Source organism: Crassostrea angulata, chromosome 7, assembly GCF_025612915.1.
Source record: "Crassostrea angulata isolate pt1a10 chromosome 7, ASM2561291v2, whole genome shotgun sequence".
Taxonomy (NCBI): Eukaryota; Metazoa; Mollusca; class Bivalvia; order Ostreida; family Ostreidae; genus Magallana; species Magallana angulata.
This window is the reverse complement of record NC_069117.1, coordinates 40,331,712-40,351,953: the sequence shown is the minus strand read 5'-3', so window position 1 is coordinate 40,351,953 and position 20,242 is coordinate 40,331,712. Positions and strand designations below refer to the sequence as shown.

General features: G+C 33.0%; 3 protein-coding genes across 3 annotated transcripts; 1 reads left to right on the top strand and 2 right to left on the bottom strand.

Moving 5' to 3' along the window:
* Positions 1–1,035: 1,035 nt before the first annotated feature.
* Positions 1,036–11,228, bottom strand: LOC128156004 (kinesin-associated protein 3-like). Its single transcript, XM_052817955.1, has 17 exons — positions 11,077–11,228; positions 10,099–10,230; positions 9,827–9,981; positions 9,414–9,617; positions 9,030–9,254; positions 8,660–8,755; positions 8,368–8,546; positions 8,112–8,274; positions 7,895–7,995; positions 7,583–7,801; positions 7,300–7,465; positions 6,988–7,113; positions 5,116–5,214; positions 4,872–4,957; positions 4,360–4,549; positions 2,106–2,199; positions 1,036–1,931 (listed from the first exon to the last, which is right to left on the bottom strand). The coding sequence occupies exons 1-17, from the start codon at positions 11,112–11,114 to the stop codon at positions 1,706–1,708; spliced, it is 2,499 nt and encodes an 832-aa protein (XP_052673915.1). The 5' UTR covers positions 11,115–11,228; the 3' UTR covers positions 1,036–1,705.
* Positions 11,229–11,414: 186 nt separating this feature from the next.
* On the top strand, positions 11,415–16,017 carry LOC128156965 (E3 ubiquitin-protein ligase PPP1R11-like). Its single transcript, XM_052819307.1, has 4 exons — positions 11,415–11,574; positions 13,933–14,041; positions 14,291–14,416; positions 14,965–16,017. Exons 1-4 carry the CDS (start codon positions 11,509–11,511, stop codon positions 14,994–14,996), a joined length of 333 nt encoding a protein of 110 aa, XP_052675267.1. The 5' UTR covers positions 11,415–11,508; the 3' UTR covers positions 14,997–16,017.
* A 1,435-nt stretch (positions 16,018–17,452) lies between these two features.
* On the bottom strand, positions 17,453–19,930 carry LOC128156964 (histamine H3 receptor-like). The gene is made up of 2 exons (XM_052819306.1): positions 19,822–19,930; positions 17,453–18,768 (listed from the first exon to the last, which is right to left on the bottom strand). Exon 2 carries the CDS (start codon positions 18,758–18,760, stop codon positions 17,726–17,728), a length of 1,035 nt encoding a protein of 344 aa, XP_052675266.1. The 5' UTR covers positions 18,761–18,768; positions 19,822–19,930; the 3' UTR covers positions 17,453–17,725.
* Positions 19,931–20,242: the final 312 nt, after the last annotated feature.

The window sequence follows — 20,242 nt, the reverse complement described above, 5'->3', positions numbered from 1 at the left end:
CTTCTAATCTTCAAACATTATCGCCCAGCAAATCAAATAATTGAGTGCTTCAGTAAAAAATCAATAAATGAAATTTTAAAGATGTTTTTTCCCCAAAAAATAAAACACAAGCATTGATTGGAATCAGTGTGTCTGTTGATCTGAACTGAAGAACACATAGCCTAAGCCATAAAAGCAAATACCATTTTTTATTTCAGCCCCCCCCCTTTATATATACGTCCCTTCTCAAACACCTTTGCCTTATTTTTCATATCAATAGGCCTTAATATAAAGAAAGTAGATTTTAATTTTCGTAAGTTTGTAATTCTAATCTGAATATTTCTTTTCTATGAAGACATATATGGCCCTGCCACTTGTACGACTACACATTTCTCTGATGCAACTTTTTTCCCCTCTGTTCTCCAAAATTCAGAAAAAACAGAATGATCTTCAAAGTAAAATGGAGGAGGAGGAGCAGCAGGATGAGAAGCACCAGCAGCATCAGAAAGAGGAGCAGCAGGATGAGGAGCATCAGAAGGAGGAGCAGCAGGAACAGCATGATAAAAAAGTGTCTTTTCGCATAATTTCCATAAAAACCCACAACATTGACTATTTTTCCATAGGGCCACACCAATATAATTGCTTGTTCGTCAGGACTCTGCGCGCTCGTATTTCAATAAAACTATACAAATAAAATAATTATTAATTTCCCACATCCAGAAAATTCTGTACTGTTTTCTGTCCTATTTCCACTATATACTTTTCATATTTTAAATAGTTTTAATTTATAAATCAGAAACAAATGGCAGAAATATCAATGTCAGCTCAAATTTATTTACAAACTACCAGTACCTAAAAATTTTGGCTACAGACAATAATAATTTTATTTTTTAATCGCTTGCCCACTCTCACCCTTTTTCACTGAATGTCTGACAAACAAGAAAATTATATTGGTGTGGCCTAGATAACCATAATATAAATCTTTAAAGCACATGTAAAATACATGTACATTTACTATCTTTTAGATAGTAAAAAAGACCAAAAATTGACAAAATATGAGAAATAAACAGAATTTATTTTTACATCAGGAATTACATTAAAAAGTCATTCATGCATGCAATGATTCAAAGGAAACACTACTTCAGTCCAGTTACGTAAATGTATGTACAAATCATGAAATTTCTATCTAACAAATAATTTAAAATTTACTTTGAGTGTATAAATAAAATAGCCAATAGCAGGCAAAGTTTGACTCAATGAAAAAAACAATGTAAAGCATATGGACGGAGAAAAAATATCACAAGCATAGAAATGTATGCACAATGCAAATCTGACACAAGGAGAATGCCATACAACAAATCACAATGCATATCTGCACAACATCCAATATGGCTGATTGTAAGATAAAGGAATTCCAGATCCTAATTCAAATTTGTAAATACCAGTTCAACAACAAAGAGTTTTCAGATCTACAAGTACATGTGATCATTCATTCATTCTAGACATAGTTGTGAAGACACCTTCTTTAATGATATCAGTACTTTCAGAAAATGTGAATCATTTGTACATGCACTATGGCGACAAGTAAAAGAAACAGCAGGTGGATGTCACTATCACAGATTTATCACTTGGTTCATACACTCTGAACACATTCGGACCATTGAGTTTTATGATCAGTCTACGTTTTTCTACATCATCTATAGTTGTTCTATTCATCGGTCATGGATCAGTACACTCCTTCATCGTACCCATTGTACCCATACTGGTAAGGGTCCTCCTCCATGCCCATCCCATATCGGTCCATCATCATGGATTGTCTTCCATCCATCATATATGGGTCCATCTCCAGTGGCCTGCCATACTCATCCACAGGGGGGCCGTTCCCTATGAATCCCATATGGGATTCTGGCCGTTCATATGGATCATATCCACCGTCCATGGGATTACCATACCTTGTATAATAATTAAAAATGTATTTCCAGCAAAAAAATCCAAATATTTCTCCATTTATTCAATTTCATGAACAAGGTATCTGAATGCTTGTCAAAATTGAACTTTCCATAAAGAAAATTAAAATATTGAGGTTTAAAGAATCCAGGAATTTTTAGACAACACTGTGCACATACCCATATCCGTATGGCTGTCCATCATACATGCCATTCTCATCAATGAACTCTGGAGTCAAGTGTCCATCCATTATGTATGCATTTTCATACATATCTGAAACCGACCAAAATGATTAAATACAATAACATCACGTTATTTTGATCAATTTTGATATCAAAAACTAAAACAACTGTATGTCTGTGACATACAATATGTACATGATTTGTACATATACCTCATTGACAAAGATGCTTATTTGAAAAAAAAATTAAGAGCATGATCCTAATATCCACAAAACACAATACATGTATGTATATCATAATCATTTACTATATATAAAGCAAAAATTCACACATGCAAAATATAAATATACCCGGTACATGTATCTATAAAAATTGTTATCAAAGCTGATCAACATTTTCATACATAAACAAACTTCAAATTGTAAGTATAATTGGTACATGTACAGGTAAATGCTGGGGGTAAATTAGGAAGATGCACGGTCCCTTTGCTGTCAACAGACCCAAGGCATCAATTAAGGTATCAAAATTAGGGTGGTTCATTTTTTTTAGGCAAAGCATGCTATATTGAAATGCATTTTCTTTTTATATATCTGTATGTATAAAAATTACATACACGTACCCAGTAAATGCATGGTTGCAAATTATGAGCACTAATGCTCATAGTGTATGTCCACTATTTGCAGAAAGGGTTTCATATATTCATTTCTCATGTAGACTATTGCTTTCAATTTGTTATTTCACAGAAGTTAAAGCTTTTCTTGCCAAATGGTTTTTTAAGAAGATCTTTAAAAATTGCAACAAATTTTCAATTATTCTAAATTATCTCCCCTTTAAAGAGGGCATGGCCCTTCATTTGAGGAAATTTGAATCCTAATAATGCTTTGTGCAAAGTTTGGTTGAAATTGGCCTAAAAGTTCTGGAGAAGAAGACAAATGATGATAAATGATCAAATGAAATGAAAAATTAGGAAAAAAGGCTTTTTCTGCTTCTGCAGACTGAACAATTTTTAACACCATGCAACGATACACAATTATAATACTTATATTTGCAAACATGAACCACCATAAAACATATCTCTCTCTCTCTCTCTCTCTCTCTCTCTCTCTCTCTCTCTCTCTCTCTCTCTCTCTCTCTCTCATCATAATCTGGAGTAAAAATTATTAAGGACAAAAGCTTGTAACTGCAGTACATAATAAATCAATTCAAGCTCAATTATTCATGCATCCTCATACTAATAAACATGTTAACAATAATGGACACAATGTAACACACTCAAATACATGTAGGATTCATGCATGAGCTCTCACCTTTTCCACCTATCAAAACAAAACATCTTTTAAACTGAATGATATGGAACACAATCCAAATCAATAACAGGGTTTATTTTTTATACCCATTTTTGAAAATTAAACCAAAATTAACTTTCAAATAGAAAACGAGCTGAAAAACCAGTCATATGAGGTTACAAACTGTTACATATTGACCATTAATTGCCAAAACCTAATGAGTTTAAAACCTAATGTAGCTAGTACATGTAATTACAAAATTACACTAAGACTCTAGCGTGCCTGACCAGTCAATTAAGTCTACTTCATACATTTTAACATCCCATTTTCTTCACTACTGGGCCAAAATTAAAAAGAACATTATTTAATCACATTGTTGCATCAATATTGGTGGATTTCACCCGTTTTAAATTTTGATATATGATACTGCAAAGACGTCCAATGAATTTTCAAACATTACTATTGAAATGAAATTAAAAGGTCTTTTACATCAAAAAGCCAATGAGGAATGGGGATATACACAAAAAGGCAGGATTAATAGAAGTGATACAAAGTGATACAAAGAATTTCTCATAATTTTATAATTTTTAATGGTATATATATGATACTGTAAATTCCTAATTAAACGCGAGGAATTAGTATCCACGTAAAATCGCGAGAAGCATCCTTCGCGGATTTTAAAATCTGGCCATTATTTTCTAAGAGTTGAAAACTATAAGAAATAAGGAGAAAAGTTCAATGTTAGCATTTTATATTCTCATGATTTGATACAAACCAGCGGGATTGCGGAATTAAGTACTCGCATAATATAAGGAATTTACAGTAGTCATCCAACTTGTGCATTTTCTTTCCTCTCACCAAGATTCAGAGATATAAAACACAAATTGTTGGATGAAAACCATATACCTTCACAAATCTTTGAGATTTTTTATACTGAATAAAAGAACAAATTAACAATACTTTACCATCGTAGAACAGGTCCGGTCTGTCCAGGATGTCAGCGTCCTGGAGGTAGGGGTCGTACCCCTCCTCTGGGTACATGTAGGGGTCCCCCATCTCTGTCACCTGGCGAGTCTCCACCATCTCTAACCACTGCGAGTTGTGCCAACGGAACTTCTCCAGCTGAATCTTCTTGGCCCACTCCTCGTCAAATTCCTGTAATGGTCAAATAAATCAGAGATATTCAAAAGCAATTTTTGCAATTAATGTTTCCTAGCAGTATGAAACTCTGACATCATTGATAATAGAGACTTAGTTAATTTAACCAATATTTTATTATGCTAATCATGTAAATACATAAAAGGATTGGACATCTGTCAATATGTCAAACGTGTTCTATAAAAGTTTGCCATGCACAAGAACATTACCCATAAATATCAAAATTAATTTTAAAAGGCATGATTAGATGGTGCAGAAAACAAACAATAGAGAAGAAACTGCTGAGATTTAGAGGAAAATTCCTGAATACAATACTCACAGCTATCATATCCAAAGTATTGTCACAAACTTTCCTGATCTCTGAATTCTTGTCATGCATCAAATCAATGAGGTAAGCAGGAGCCTCTAAACTAGGTCAAGGTCATTTGAAGAATTTAATCAAAAGATAATCTATAAAAAGCATTCGCTGAATGTTTACTTAATTGTACTACATCTTTAAAATTGAGTCTGATTCTTAGAGAGGGGCTTTTTTTGCTACATAGGTACATAAATAGAAAGGATACGGGTATCTTTGATGATGACCTCTCGGGTCGATTCATGGAAAATCATCTGGTAGAATACGTATACAATTTGACAGACCATTTCATCATCCTCTTGCTTGGCTAAAAGAAATAAATATCAGCAATGAAGAAAATGACCAAAATCAATATTACTTGACATATGTCATTGTATACTAAAATATATAAATAAGTTCATTCCAATTTCAGCTATACTAAACGGCACATTATTCTTCACAGTAATTATATGATATACATGCATTAAATTCTATTATATACAACCTGTCTAAATTGTATCTCATCTAGTTCTAAGAAATATACGTACACTGTAAATGGTGTATGGCTTTCAGTAATCACTAACTTCTTTGTATAACAATTATTGCATGCACTACATTCAAGACAGAACTGATCCACATAAAATCTTTTTAGACACTTATTCACTTAAGAAATTTGAGTTTCAGAAATGCATGAACTGTTAAGTACTGCTTTTCAAAAACTGTAACAACTTAATCAAAGAAATGATAGCAAAAGATATTGCAATGCCTGAGGTGACCGTATGCAAATGTTCAATGTTACATGTATTTAAATTATTTGACATTCTACAATAATAATCAGTGTCTAAATAAACAAAGTACTGGTATGTGTATTTACATGGGGTTTTTTCCTATATGGCATGCTTTAGATTTGTGATATTAGACAGAGTTAATGTACATTTAGCATGCAAATTTATTGTGCAAAAAAACTAGCATCTATTCTAACACCATTACCAAACAACAAAAGCTTAATTATATAAGATACTTTAAGCCATTTTCATTGAATAGCCAACCATTACCATACAAACGTATATAGAACAAGATTGTTACTACAAATTAACATTTTGTAATTAAAATCAGATTAATTTCAATTATAAATCAAAATTTTGATTTTGATCAGCCTAAAGGAAAAAAATACTAAAAATAACACCATTTGTTTTCTATCACCAATGTTCAAATTTTTCAAGAGAATATTATAATGTGTTTTCATTAATATTAATTCCACTTTTCTGCATAGCTTCACTACATGCATTGATAAAATTATTAATAAAGAATTTTAAAATATTTTTTCATCACTGGTTGGTGGGATACAAAGCAATATGATATATGAACTTTGTGTATAATGGGTTACGGTACACCAAAAAAATCACTGAGGAACAATATCAGAAATGGGGCAAATTCTACAACTTTAAAGCACAATGTTTACTGTGGTCGTGTGTGATTGACTTTTTACCTTCGTCTGGTTGACAACAAAAATCCAATATTAAATAATTTAATTTAATATTCAAATAAATTGAAAATGCAAGAAAATTATTGGAACAGGCACCATTTGGTGCTTACTTTACACCTGGAAATAACATTGCTGCCCAAACCCATATTCATTTATCTTTTAAATAAAATCATTTAGTTAAATAATACTCTGGTAAGTAAATTAATGTATAGAAAAACTTTAGCCAAAAATAGAAAGCACATGTGGCTAAAGATCTGATTTTTGTTTTTACACTGTATATCAAATTACCTTTGGTACCTTTATTCTTATACATTTGTACATTTGTAATTATTTCTGTTTTTTGTACCTCCTGTACCATTGATATGGTTTGAGAGAAATAAAAATTCATTCATAAGTATAGCTGAATATGTATAATTTTGGTAATTGAGTAATTAAGCTTTTGGCTGATGTGAATTATCAAAATCAATATTAATAGAGGATGATCTCCATGATGTATAGAATACAAATGGACCAAAAAACTTAATGATTTCTTTCACAATAAAGATGACCAAAATTCAAAAAGCAAATGGCCAAGAATAACTGGTTTTTGTTACAATAAATTAATATTATATTCACCATTAAGCAATTCAATCAGTGACTGTATGATGTTTGCTTCAGCCAGCATCTTGGCACAGGCATCATCATTGCACACAGTTCCCACCAGGATGATCACCTCCAGCACCCAGTCATCTTCACAGGCACCTGTCAAAGTAAGAAGTAGCTACATATACAACTTATAAAATGTGATGAGGTCATAGGTCAAGGTCAAAAGTTAAATGTACTGAGAGAGGTCAAAGGTCAAAAGTGGATTCTACCTCCAGGGAACATGAATCAAGGTCAAATGTCTAAGTCAAAAGTGGATTCTACTGATAGGATCATTGCACATACCTGGTTCTAGTCGACTCTTAATCCAGGGTATCAAATTATACTCCTTCAGAATGAGTTCATAATCCAGGTCAGGAATAGTAAGATTTCCCAGAATTCCTAGGCATTCTAGGCCAAAGTCCTCGTCCTCTTCATTAAGTACAGCTTGAGCAAGATCGCTAATGTAATCCTATCAAATAAAACAAAAATTAATTCATCTACCAACTCTATCCTATTTCTCCTTACTCAATAAATTCATTCAGATGCAAGTTGCTGTTGGATTTAAGAATAAGTACCAAAAACTTACTACAAAGAGATTTTTGGTTGGTCCATCATGCTGTGACAGATTTCTGATCATTTTCATCAGCAGTGGGTGCCTGTATTTGAAAGCCCGCTTCATCAGCATTTTGAGACCCTGACCTTCACAGATCATGGCTGCCACCCGTTTATTAGATGCCAAGTTGACACATAGAGCCATCAACTCCATCTCAACATTTTCTCCACTCTCAAAAAGCATTTTCATAACCTAGAAAACAAAATATTCAATTATATACACATATGTACAACAGTGGTTTTAATCAAATCATTATAAAATCAAGCGAATAAGGTATTCCCTTACCATTGGGATACAGTCAGTGTAAGTAAACATTGATTTGGACTTGTCATCCATGCTGATGTGATAAAGAATCCCCAACACATACATTCTGTGGTTCTCATTTGCTTTAAAAAAAAAAGAAATAAGATTTCAACATGCCATGTTTCTTTGTCATATAGTCAACTGTTAGTACATGTACAATGATTCACGCAATTAGAATTATCATTAGATTTATCCTTACGTAGTAATCCTACAAGTTTTGGAAGAAGTCCAAACTTGAACATTTTACTGCGTAGTTCAGCATCAAATGACAGGTTCATCAGCAATCTGAGAGTGATGTTTAGCAAGTCCTCATGGTCACACGGCACAAGCTTAGTGAGCTTTTCTATAATGTTCAGCTCGGCCTAAAAATATCAAATACCAATATTGAAATGTGAAAATTTCCTATTCTGAGCTTCATGAACTTATAAAAAAATCATTTATTCAAGAGTTCCTACCATTTCTGTTTTGTTTTCTATAAATATGCTGAGTTTCTTGAGGAAGGACACCACCAATATCAACAGTTCATGGTTGTCCCTGTCCAGTGTCTTCACAAGGAACGCCACAATGCTCTTGTTTCTCATCTTCATTTCCACCTTCAAGTCCTCCGCCAAGTTCAGTAATAAGTAATATGCCACTGAAAAAGTAAACAGTCAGATTTTCAATCTCTGAAGTAGTTTACATTAGCAATTCTCGAGATATACAAATGTATCTGGGTCTATCCCATTAATTCCATTGGCTAAGACTTACCCCTTAAAAGCTGTTCCTGCTTTTTGACCAGACCCTCATACTTTTGAAGGCTTTTCTCATATTCCTCTTTTCCTTTCCTGTCTTTATCAGAACCAGGTAAATATAGTTAAGGAAATTATGCAACAAGACTGAAAACAATTGTGTTTTATTATTATTTTTTTTTAAAAGAAATTTATGTATCTAGTGAGGTTTTTGTTAAAGCTGTTTGGGGTATTTTGCTCAAATTATTTATTTAAGGGGATTATATATGAACCAATGCATTAAAATGTATAAATAAAAACTGCATATATTATTTTTGTCAAATGTTTATATGAATTTACCCAGGTACCAAATTAAATAATCGTCTTGAGCTAAAAGCTTAAAAGGATATCAGCTTTTTTCTTTTTCTGTAGCTCCTCATTCCACATGACATATTTCTTTAGCTCATGTTCTACAATGTTCATGCACAATGCCCCGATTTTGAAATGAACAATAACACCATGGAATTGAGTGAAACTGGAGAAGCAGAAGAAGATGTAGACAATGTTGGTGGCCAGCTCTGTGCTCTTCTTCCAGTCTTCCCTTAGCACCCTGGCCAGTGCCCCAACCACAGTTTCTAATAGAGTAAAACATTTGAAATTTTTTTCACAAGTTTGTGCAAAGACACTCTTGTATTTCTTATCATGGCAACTTAATATTTAGAATTCTTGTTGATGAAAAGAGCTTTTGCAAAATCAATAAAAATATGCATTAAGTGTAAATGAAAATTATTTACCGTTTTGGAAAAGCTCTTCCAAATTGTCAGGGTTTCGAGCTAATTGTAGCAGTAAAGCTGATCCGCGGACCTTCTCTGGTACATCCTCGTACAGCAGCTCCATATAATCATCCACATCATTAATGTTGGCCACTTCATCAATCTCTGTGCCATCATAGGAGGGTAATTCTGGTTTCTCATGCAGCTCTGTTTTTTCTGAGGCTACTGTAGAACAAAAGATACATACTGAGTACACAGATGTTCTTAAATCACTTTTTCTCTTGACTTATCAAATAACTAAAATGACTAAAATTAATTTTTTGTTAATTGTACATGTTGGTGTGCAAATGACATACAATGTATCAAAAACTAAATAAAAAACTCCAAAACAACATTTTTGCTGAGAGATAGATGTATGATAACTATGTCCATACCACTGACTGGCCCTGTCTCTTTTCTGTTCTGTAGATAATACAGCAACTGTTCCACCTCTGGTAGTTTTGTGGGATGAATCAGTTTGCACTTGTCAATTATGTCCTTTGCCAAACTGGCCAAATCACTGTTTTCATTCAAACTTTTTACTCGTATACTGCAAAGAACAAATCAAAACAGCTCTAGCTATATAAACTATCAACACACTCAATGTTTTAAATAATAGATTACTGTTACAGTGTGTGGGTTTTATCAATAATTTCAAATTGCTTACATTTTTTGGCATTCTTTCCATTCTCTGAGCATGGGATCACCAAGTTCACCCAAGATTGTTGCTTCTAACTCATAGTTTACAACTAAGGCTTTTTCTGTGGGATGAACATCAATATTTCCTCCTTTTACTTTCCTGGGAATGAATATTACACAATTTATATTAAAACAATGAAAGTTTTATCATATTTATTGGAAATGTATTTGATATCTATTTAAATACAACCCATTGCTAAAATAGGAAGCAAAATTGAGCAATTTGTCCTACTGATTCATCATTGCAATATGAAAATAAATCTTTAAGTTCAATAATCACCAGAACATCACTTAAATTGTCCGATCAACCAGGTACAGTATATGTTTGTAGTTGTATGATATTATTAGTTTTCCAAAGGTGTGTTAACTTGAAGTTTTCAATGGCAGTCACTAATTTGTTAACACATGTATGCAAGTGTTGAGTCTGAGGAATGAAGTTAAATATTTAATACTATCAATCATTTTGACACACACACTCACACACACACACACACACACACACATTAATTATTTTTGACTTCCTGACTGTATTTGATTTTGACGTTTTTAATCACCCACATGTAAAATGTTTACATAAAATTATTTAAAAAGAATTCATTTTATAAGTTACACAAGTCAGAGAACTGGCCTCGGTGGAAAACATAATCAACGAACTAAAAATGAACTATGAATGACTTTGAAAATCACCAAACGGGAGTCAAACCACCAATCCATCAAACAATGTCCCAACCTGTTCATATTGTACCGGTCTTTAATTTGTATGTTTATGTATTGTATGTGACTCCACATCATGAAAGTGTTTTTCAAGTTTGGGTTTTAGATCTAAGGCATTTTATCCCATGAGTAAAAACACGGAAAAAGTTCATACTCAAAAAATAACATTCTGAGGAAATTCGAAAGTATATTTATTTTATTACTTAGAATCTTTTGAGAGACAATATCTTACCTTTTCAAATATCTAGCATCTTCTGCTTGCATCATCATCGTGAAGGCTTTTCAAAAATGTAGTCACAGCGGCAGATTCCTTCCCAATTTACAAAAATTCACATTCATAGCGACAAATCAACTAGCGATGTCAGCCATGTCAAAATATTTATAATCTCTAAACAAAGTGCAATGAATTTCGGCATAGATAATTTCTCTATCAATCGTTTAATTATCAAAAAAAATATAATTTATAACGTTAGGCCTGTGTGATATTGATTTTTCATGTGAAACCTTTAATAATTTTTTTCATTTAATTACGATGAATAGCATGAATAGCGAGAGAACAAGATTTAGGTACAAGTTGTTTACACTCGAACGCACCTTCTGTCAATCTAAAAAGATTTATTTTGTCAACAAATTTACTGTTTGGGATGTGATATTTTGAAATTCAATGGCCGAGGGTCAATCACAATCAACGGGTGTCACCGAAACACAAGTTATAAATGAAGAAGCAGAGGTATTTTTTTTTCTTTTTTCGTTAAATGGTGATATGATTTAATATGTTTTAAGTTAACGGGGATCGAGGTGAGTACTGACGGGGCCGTAAGGATTTGAACCCAGGTCCCTGAATTCTCTTTGATCTTCCAGGGAATTTAGGGACATGGGTTCGAGTGCCCAACCAACTGAGATACCAAACGCCGGTGATCAAACCGGTCTGACCATCACATACCCCCTTCTCCGTCTCAAATGATCTTTGGTCTAGAATGTTCTTCCATTAACCTGTCAGTTACTGGGGTTTGTTACAACACTAAGTGTAAAAGGATGCTAAAAATAATCAAAGAGTAGACTTAATCTCAGAAATCGGAAGTCTGGCAGCATTTGTTGTCAAACCAGTCTGTCACATTCCTTCTGCAGCAAATGGATCTTCAACCTTGAAAATAGCTGGTTCTTTTCTCCGAAGTAAGGCTATCAGATGTAGGGGTTGCCATGGCAGCAAATGTAATGGGATGGGAGAAATAATGATGGAACAGACCAGGTCTCAAACCAGGGTCCCTGAATTCTTTAACCGGGTTCTCCACCAATTGATCTGATGCTCACATAATCAGTAATCTTAGAGAAAGTTTGAACAAATATTGATGTATGATATTGATATAATTACACAAACATTAAGCGAAATAGTGTCTCTATTTAACTATACTCTAGCTGTTTAACAATTTGCCTTCAGTTAATTGTTATTCAGTACTTATATCTTGTAGCGAGAGACAGATCACTATTATTTCAATTCCATTCCGGAGTCTACAAAACATTAAAAGACTATATAATTTGCTTATAGGATCAGCAATAATATGAATAACAGTTTAGTGAAATCAATGAACTCAGTACCTCATAGTCAAAACTTAATATATTCTTTCACAACTATAAAAATCAAAGTAATGAAGAACTGTCAGGAGTTGATTTTGTCGATGTTTATTTATTTTAAAATCAATGATATGTTATTTTGCATGACAAGTACATGTAGTTTCTAATTTGAATTAGAATACGCACATTTTTATAATATGAATTTTTGGACTTTTTGACAAGAATGTCGAGAAACCCCCATGTAAATCATGTTAAATAATATATAAAGATAAAATTAATTCAATCAAACTATGTATCAGTATTAGAAATATTTCTCGAAAATTGTATGAATCCAAGCAATATTGAACTCTAGTCTCGTTCAACCAAACGCTCTGCTGACACCGTAAATCTCCGACAAGGATTTACAGAGACAGCTGAGCGTCGAGTTGAACGAGACCATATTGAACTCTGGCGTAGGAATACATACGACTACAAAAAATATTTAAATTGTTCGTACCATTTAAATTCTGACTATTTTCAAGGTATTTAGAAATAAGTTTCCTTGAAAAACAATGCTTTAGCATACATTACATCGAATTTATCAATTATTTTCAAGAATTAAGTCATGACAGCAGCAATGATTTGTGCTGAGGTCCAAACACTGTTTCACTTTCGGTTTGTCTGAGTAACTGCATAGGAGAGTTGATAAAAATCAACTCCCAAAAATCACAAGATTAATTTTTTTGAAATGCCCCTCATTCTTATCAGGTGAGGAACTTGGCTGAAGATGAAATTTTCATCGGGAGTTGTTTTGCAACAACTTTAAAGTACGACATAAAAGTACCCCAGATGATAATTTAATGTAATGCATGGAATCTGAATGGATAATTAAAAGATGTCAGATTTCTATTTTATATATATATATATATATTATAGAGCTGATTCAATGAAAATTGGTTATGTATAATAAGTTTAAAATAACCTAGGGCAGGACAATTTGAAAAATATATTTTATAACTTTAGTTCTTCAAAGAACCCAAAAGTCAAAAAATATCTATTCCAAATTGACCAATCAATCATCAACAGCAAGATCATCTGCCAATACGTAGTATATATAGCCAGATGATCTTGATATGTTTGATTTTATTAGTTAGTATAGTGGTTGGAATTCCTAATGTGAAGGCAGAAATTCTGTGAGAATTTAAAAATTGTTTTTGTGATCAAAAGCCTTTTCCAAACTCTGAATCTCTGATCAATGTCATCAAAAATTAGTTTGTAATTATGTAGTTGTTTAGCGTTAATAAAAAATTTCCAAACATTTCATGAAAACTGAATCTTGATACTTTAATACAACTTACCAGTAGCACTCCTTATGACTGTCTGAACATTTTATGTTGGCCTGTACATACTGGTAGCAATGGATGTTAAATTTCTGATAACTAGCTAGCTCACAGAAAAACTAATAGGATAAAGTTGTGAGCAACTTTTATATATTTTGTTTATAGATTTTAAAGATATATCTTTTGGAAATTTTCAGCAACCACAGGTACTACAACTCAAGTTGAGAAAGCCAAAAAACAAGAGGGAAGTAAAATGGACAACAGACACAGTAGACAATGAACACATGAACAAGAAAAAGTCAAAGTGTAAGTTCATGCTGAGCATTAAATTTTTCCAACTTTCAGTTCTGATTAATGCTGCAGGGAGAAACATGCAAAATTATTACATTGTATTTCAAGTATATAAAACCAAAACAGCTGAGAGAAAATATGTATTACATGTATTATTTTCAGATAAGAACTTAAAAAACAAGAAAATGTTATGTAGGACGTTTAGTTATATATCAGAGGGTTTGATTTTCATGTACTTGTTTGTCATTGTCTTTCATATCTCAGGTTGCTGCATCTACGAGAAACCAAAGATGTTTGATGAATCATCATCAGATGATTCAGACGATGAGTGTCGTAGTTGTAGAGGACACAAAGACAAATGTTTCCGTACAGACAAAGATGATGATTCAGGTATGTGATATTACACCATACAAAGCAAACAGCATTTTTATTTAGTTTATTAAGAAAAAGCAAAGTCAGAATATTAATAGGCATCTGTTTAAATTCAGTTAGACTATGTAGCCTGAGTCATATATATACATTTATTTACAATAATTCACAGAAATTACACAATATCTATAAACTGCATACTCCATATGTTTTTAAACATTGTTGTATTTTAATTTAATTTCCAAGGGATGATTTTGTTTGCCAGAGGGGTCTGAGGCCTATTTTTGTGGGTTTTAGTGTGTAAATTTAAGAAATTTAATTTTTTTTTTTTTGGTGGGGGGGGGATGGAAGGACAACACATATGAACCCTTTTTTTAGGTCTGCTGTGCATGGTTTTTGTGTTCAGTATCACAATGTATTAATTTCTAGATAAGTTTGTTTTTACAATTTCATTCAATATTGCAAGCTGCATATGGGGAGTTTGTTTGTATTCAATCTTCTTCATAAATTTCCTTTACCAACCAGCCTCTTTAATTAGAATTATTTTTAACAAATCTGGAATTTTTCAGGTCCTGGTCCTGGTTCGGAAGTTCCAAGTTAGCAGTGGACCAGCAAGTGAAAATTGTCGTAATATATGTACTATACCGGTATATTATGTTCTGTTGAGTTGTCGGAAATCTAATGGGATTTTTGTTTACATTATGCATTCTATGATTTAGACAACAGAAACCTGAAATATATGCTGTACATAAGTATATATATGTACCGGTATATTTTTTTTTTGAATATTTTGTTGTCTGAATGTTTGTGTTTTAAATTGAAGTAAAATTAATTTTTTCTCTTGCAAAAGCCATAGGGTTTTATCCATCTATCACATAATTTGGTTAAGCATACATGTTTAATTGATGAAAGTAGTCCAATATGTATTATAAATGAAAGGGAAATTATTTGATAACTCAACCTACAGAATACATACACTGTATGCATGTGAACTCTGGAAATATTTATATTCTTATGTATGAGTATTGTAAGCTACCCAGTGTATAGATATGTTTGATGATGGCTGAAAAGAACTTTCACATTCAGATTATATAGATAATACAAAATGTAATATTTCTTTGTAAATTCCTAAAGGTTTCTTATAATACCAAGCTATACTCTACAAAAGGAAGTAAAATATTTGGTAATACAAAACTACCATTAAGAAAAAAATTGCAAGATACATGTACTTGCCAATTTTAAAGCCTCAGAAATTTTATGTTCCATTTGTTGTTCAAGTTTCAAAACTAGCAGGGTCATTAAGGATTGTAATAATGATGGTTAATAAAAAATGCAGTTAGTTTTATTTTATTTTTGATGCTGTTTTGTGCATTGTAAATCCTCATCAAATTTTCAGTTGTGAAATAAATGAAATTTCTTCAAGACATTAGAAATCAATTTGTCCTCTGGAACCAAACATTTGTTGCTGTGTTGGCTCATCCCTGCAGGATTCTGGATTTGGTTTCAAAGAAGCCGTAGAAATAGGGAAGTTAATAATGTGTGCTGAATACTTTGTTTTACTTACTTAATGATGGTTTGATGTTTTATTGAATAAAGATAGTGCTATTTTTCTGCCAAACCAAGTCTCATAAACTCTGTATTATTACGTAGATGGAAACTTTGTTATTAAAACAAGTTTAATAAGATTTTTACATACGTCTTGAGGTAAGCATTGCTTCTTGTAAAGTTTTGTTTGTAATGCCCATGCAGTTGCAATTTGGAATTCTTGAGGTATACATTAGGCCACACCTTTATAAATTCTGGTTTGTTGGACCCTGCGCGCTCGTATTTCAATAAATCTTTACAAATAATATTATTACTAATATCTCGCATCCAGGAAAATTTGCGCTTTTTTCTGTTCTATTTCTGCTCTATTTTGCGTATTTTAGATAATCTTAATTTATAATTCAGAAACAAGTAAAAAAAATTATAACCGTCAGCTCATTGGAGGTCCGACGAACAAAAAATTATATTTGTTTGGCCTTACATGGTATGTATTCACATTTCTTTTTTGCTTACCCCAAAATAGCCAAAAATAACCATTGGTTCAAATAAGTTTTTCTAATCACCATTGACCAGCTGTCTGAATATCTAACTTTTCCGTAGAACTAGTAGCCTATTTCTTTCAAACTTGGTACAAAGCACCCTTAGTGAATGGGAATTTGAATTGCTCAATTAAAGGGCCACATATTTTACTAGATGGAGAAAAATATTTCCAAAAACTGTTGAAAAAAAATTTCATTTAAAATGCCAACAGTTAGAACAAAGTTTCTAAAAATAATCAAAATGTAGAATAATTATAAGAGCATAACTCCATCTCTGAACATTTAGATGAGATATGTTAACAAGCCTCTAGGATTTCACCTCAAATTACGCATGCACGTGAAAAAGGGTTTACGTATTTTCTGTCAGAGCTGCTTTTACAATGAAACAGTATGAATAGCTACCATTGACTATTATGAAGGCGTCCAATATTACGCGTTCCATAATTAAAATACGTCATAATATTCTTGTGTAGTTTAAATGTAGTTTTTATCTTGATGTAGATTTTTTCCGGGAATCTTTTCCTAGCCCGGCAATATTTTTTTAATTAAATGTTGAATCACGTCCGTTCATTTCCTGGAAAAGTTCGATCTTTTATTACTTTACCTCATTGCAACCCACAACGCGGAAAGTAGCCCTTTCTTTCTTGTGTATTAATGTAACATGCACTTGTGAAACTTGGGAAATGTGAAAACAGGAAGTGGAGTGGCAGAAATGCTTTTCGAAATTATTTGCTTTGTACTTAAATGTCCTTAATTCTTGTAAACAGTTTGATTAATTATTAAGTACATTTAATGATAAAATATTCAGTTAAAAGATGCACAACAGAATAGTTTTTAGATTTTTTATTGGCTGTAAACATGGTAAAAACCAATTTGAAGTACAACTTGGCAACCTTATTGTCATCCTAATGACTCACATTTCTTGTTCCTTGGAGAAGTGAAATGTACCAAACTATACTAAAAAAAAAATAAAAAAAACCCCAAAAATAAAAAAAATAATTATAATAAACACCTCTCATTATGCAGTTAATAAATAGGTATAATCCAAAGCCAGTTCAATCTACCTACAGTAAATTGAAATGTTGTTTGTTCTCTTTGCCTGGTTTGTATTTATATTGATACTAGTCTAACAAGTACAAAGACTTAGTGTATAATATCAACATGATTAAAACACAAGCGGTTAGATTTTAAGCACTACCACGTACTGCACTTTTAGCTTTGATACGAGAGAAGCATTCTCCTCTGATTACGAGGCAACATGAGATACAACAGTTGGGATATGGTTAGCATTGTTAGGTTTTTTGCGACATCTTAAAAGTTTTCTGAAGTTTTTATAAAACAACGCACTGTTCAGAGCATACAGGAAGGGGTTGATCGCCGATTTTGCCCACAGCAACCACACCAAAAACTCGTAGAAGTAAGTATCGATGCAACTATCGCAGAAAGAAATGATAATAGTTGCAATTGTGTAAGGTGCCCAGGTGATTGCAAAAACGAGAACGAGCATGGCAAGAAAACGCGCAGCCTTGATATCCTTGCGAGTTTTCTCCCTTTCTTCTGCGCTTGTCGTCTGCTCCGTTATTGGGTTTGATGAAAAATTCCTTCCGTTGGGTAGTGGAGAAACGACCGTCCGTTTTCTTATTTGGAGGTATATCAGAAAATTAATGATAGTCACAGCGAACAATGGAATGACGAATTCGATGATGGCCGTCGCTGTAGTGAAGATGAAATGGTAGGCAAACTGCACATCGCAATCTCCCGGTTCGTTAATATCTTCTCCCATCCATAAGTCCCAACCGATGATGGCGGGCGAATAGAGCGAAAACGACAGTATCCAAGAAACGAAAATTTTGATTAACGTTTTCTTCGTTGTCTCTTTCACGATGTAATGCGGCCCGTGCTTCAATAGAAGCAGGCGATCGAAGCTGATCATTACGATAGTAATGATGGATTCTAAACAAAGCGTGAAGTCTACCACAAGAAAGGCCTTGCAGAAATGGTAGCCAAATGGCCAGTTATAGCTAGCAAGTGTTTGAACTGAATAGAAAAGCATGCTGAAGAGGCCGAGGCAGAAATCGGTAACGGCCAGGTTAACCAAGTACATGTTGTACACGGTCCGCAGACTTTTATCCCTTGCAAATGCTATGATGGTAAGAGCGTTTCCAGACACTGCGAGGACAACTAAAACCGCCAACAGAACGCCTAGAGGGATGGTGACATACAAGGAAAATAACTCAATCTCATCTCCATCGTCTTTGGTCGTATTTGCCGAGTCAATCATGGCGTTTTCTACAAAAGATTTTATTTTCTTGAAAAAGTTACTTTGAAATGTAATTCTTTGGGTCTCTTATTTGTGTAAAGATGTCCATATAGTTAAGGGACAAGAGAATATGAATGCGAAGTTCAGTGTAGTATCTTGTATGATATTATTTAGTTTCTTTACTTTCTTCATTATATCACAAATTTGGAAATATGCTAGTAATACGCGACAAGAAAACGTTAGTTTGTGACATTCATAATCTGAAGTATTATCCGCAGAGGGTGTTCTAAAGTAACGTATGATCCATTGGTTTTCAACTTGTTATATCCGTATTTGTTTGTAAGAGTCGGCGTTGATCCAATAACTTCGTTTTTGTTATTTCGTATTCATTATCGCATGGAGTGAACGCAATTGGAAAAAGGAGCATATTCTAGATTGAAAAAAAGGGTTCTCCACACCTTTGGGAAAAGCAACAGAAACAAACTGGTATTTTATTTTTAGTTATGATACTACTAGTAGTATTTTAGGTGGCATTTATAGTTTACTTAAGAAATATAGTCCCCCAAAAATAAAAGTTTTGGGAAAATTCAAATAATAATATTTAAAACTCTTGTTACAGACTTTCCTGCCGTATTCGAACTCGGGTTCTGCGGGTCGGGGTTGCGTTTGGTGTCATGATCGCTCCGCCTCGAAGAAATGCAAAACCGATTTCCCAATGCAACAAGATCTCTATGATATAATGTTATCATAAACATTGGTCCAAGTGTGTTAAGGAGCCATTAGTATATTTTACATTTTTATATCCATAAAATATACATTTGGTACAGATTATGAATAGCTAAATTGTCATTTATATATAGCATTTGATTAACGAATACCAAACATTAGGCAGAAACAATGTCTTCATGTGCTTTAATATCTTTGGAACAAAATATTTGCATCATAATTACCTTCTTTGAAAGAAATCTAACCTTTAATGAATTAACATTACAGGTCAGTGATAGTGTAATTAGTGTATTTTTATTATCAAACTTTGAAAAGCAATCATTTATGTACAATGTAGAAAATTAATGTTTACTCACCTGTTAAAGTATAAGTCAATTGGCATCTTGGGGGTAAGCCCGTCGTTTTTTATCCTCTTTTATGAACCATCAGTTGTGCTCAGCCCACTATTTGAAATCCCCTCTTAATAAATCCACCTTTTTGAAAATAAAGAACATTATTTTATATATTTGATATTATGTTTGTCTCATTTCTAAAAGAAACCAAAGCAACGGCCGAGTTTCAAAGAACATGGGCTACAGATGTTAACCATATACCTGTCAAACTTCTAGTACCTGTATTCATTAAATTGATTGCGTCAAGCCCGGCCTTTCTGGTTTGTCATGCAGATTTGAAGGGCAAAAACGGTTATTGATTTCAAATTTCATGAGTGGGAAAAGTTTATTAAGCCTTTAATAACGTATACTTCAGGGTAATCGGAACTGCGCCCAAATTTAAAGG

Excerpts from the sequence above, each read along its gene's own strand:
- LOC128156004 (XM_052817955.1), bottom strand. The coding sequence starts at position 11,114 with ATGATGATGCAAGCAGAAGATGCTAGATATTTGAAAAG. Across the intron at positions 9,618-9,826 it reads AGAGACAGGGCCAGTCAGTG|TAGCCTCAGAAAAAACAGAG; the intron begins GTATGGACATAG and ends TTTGTTCTACAG. Across the intron at positions 7,114-7,299 it reads TAAGAGTCGACTAGAACCAG|GTGCCTGTGAAGATGACTGG; the intron begins GTATGTGCAATG and ends TTACTTTGACAG.
- LOC128156965 (XM_052819307.1), top strand. The coding sequence starts at position 11,509 with ATGGCCGAGGGTCAATCACAATCAACGGGTGTCACCGAAACACAAGTT. Across the intron at positions 14,042-14,290 it reads GAACAAGAAAAAGTCAAAGT|GTTGCTGCATCTACGAGAAA; the intron begins GTAAGTTCATGC and ends TTCATATCTCAG. Across the intron at positions 14,417-14,964 it reads AGACAAAGATGATGATTCAG|GTCCTGGTCCTGGTTCGGAA; the intron begins GTATGTGATATT and ends GGAATTTTTCAG.
- LOC128156964 (XM_052819306.1), bottom strand. The coding sequence starts at position 18,760 with ATGATTGACTCGGCAAATACGACCAAAGACGATGGAGATGAGATTGAG.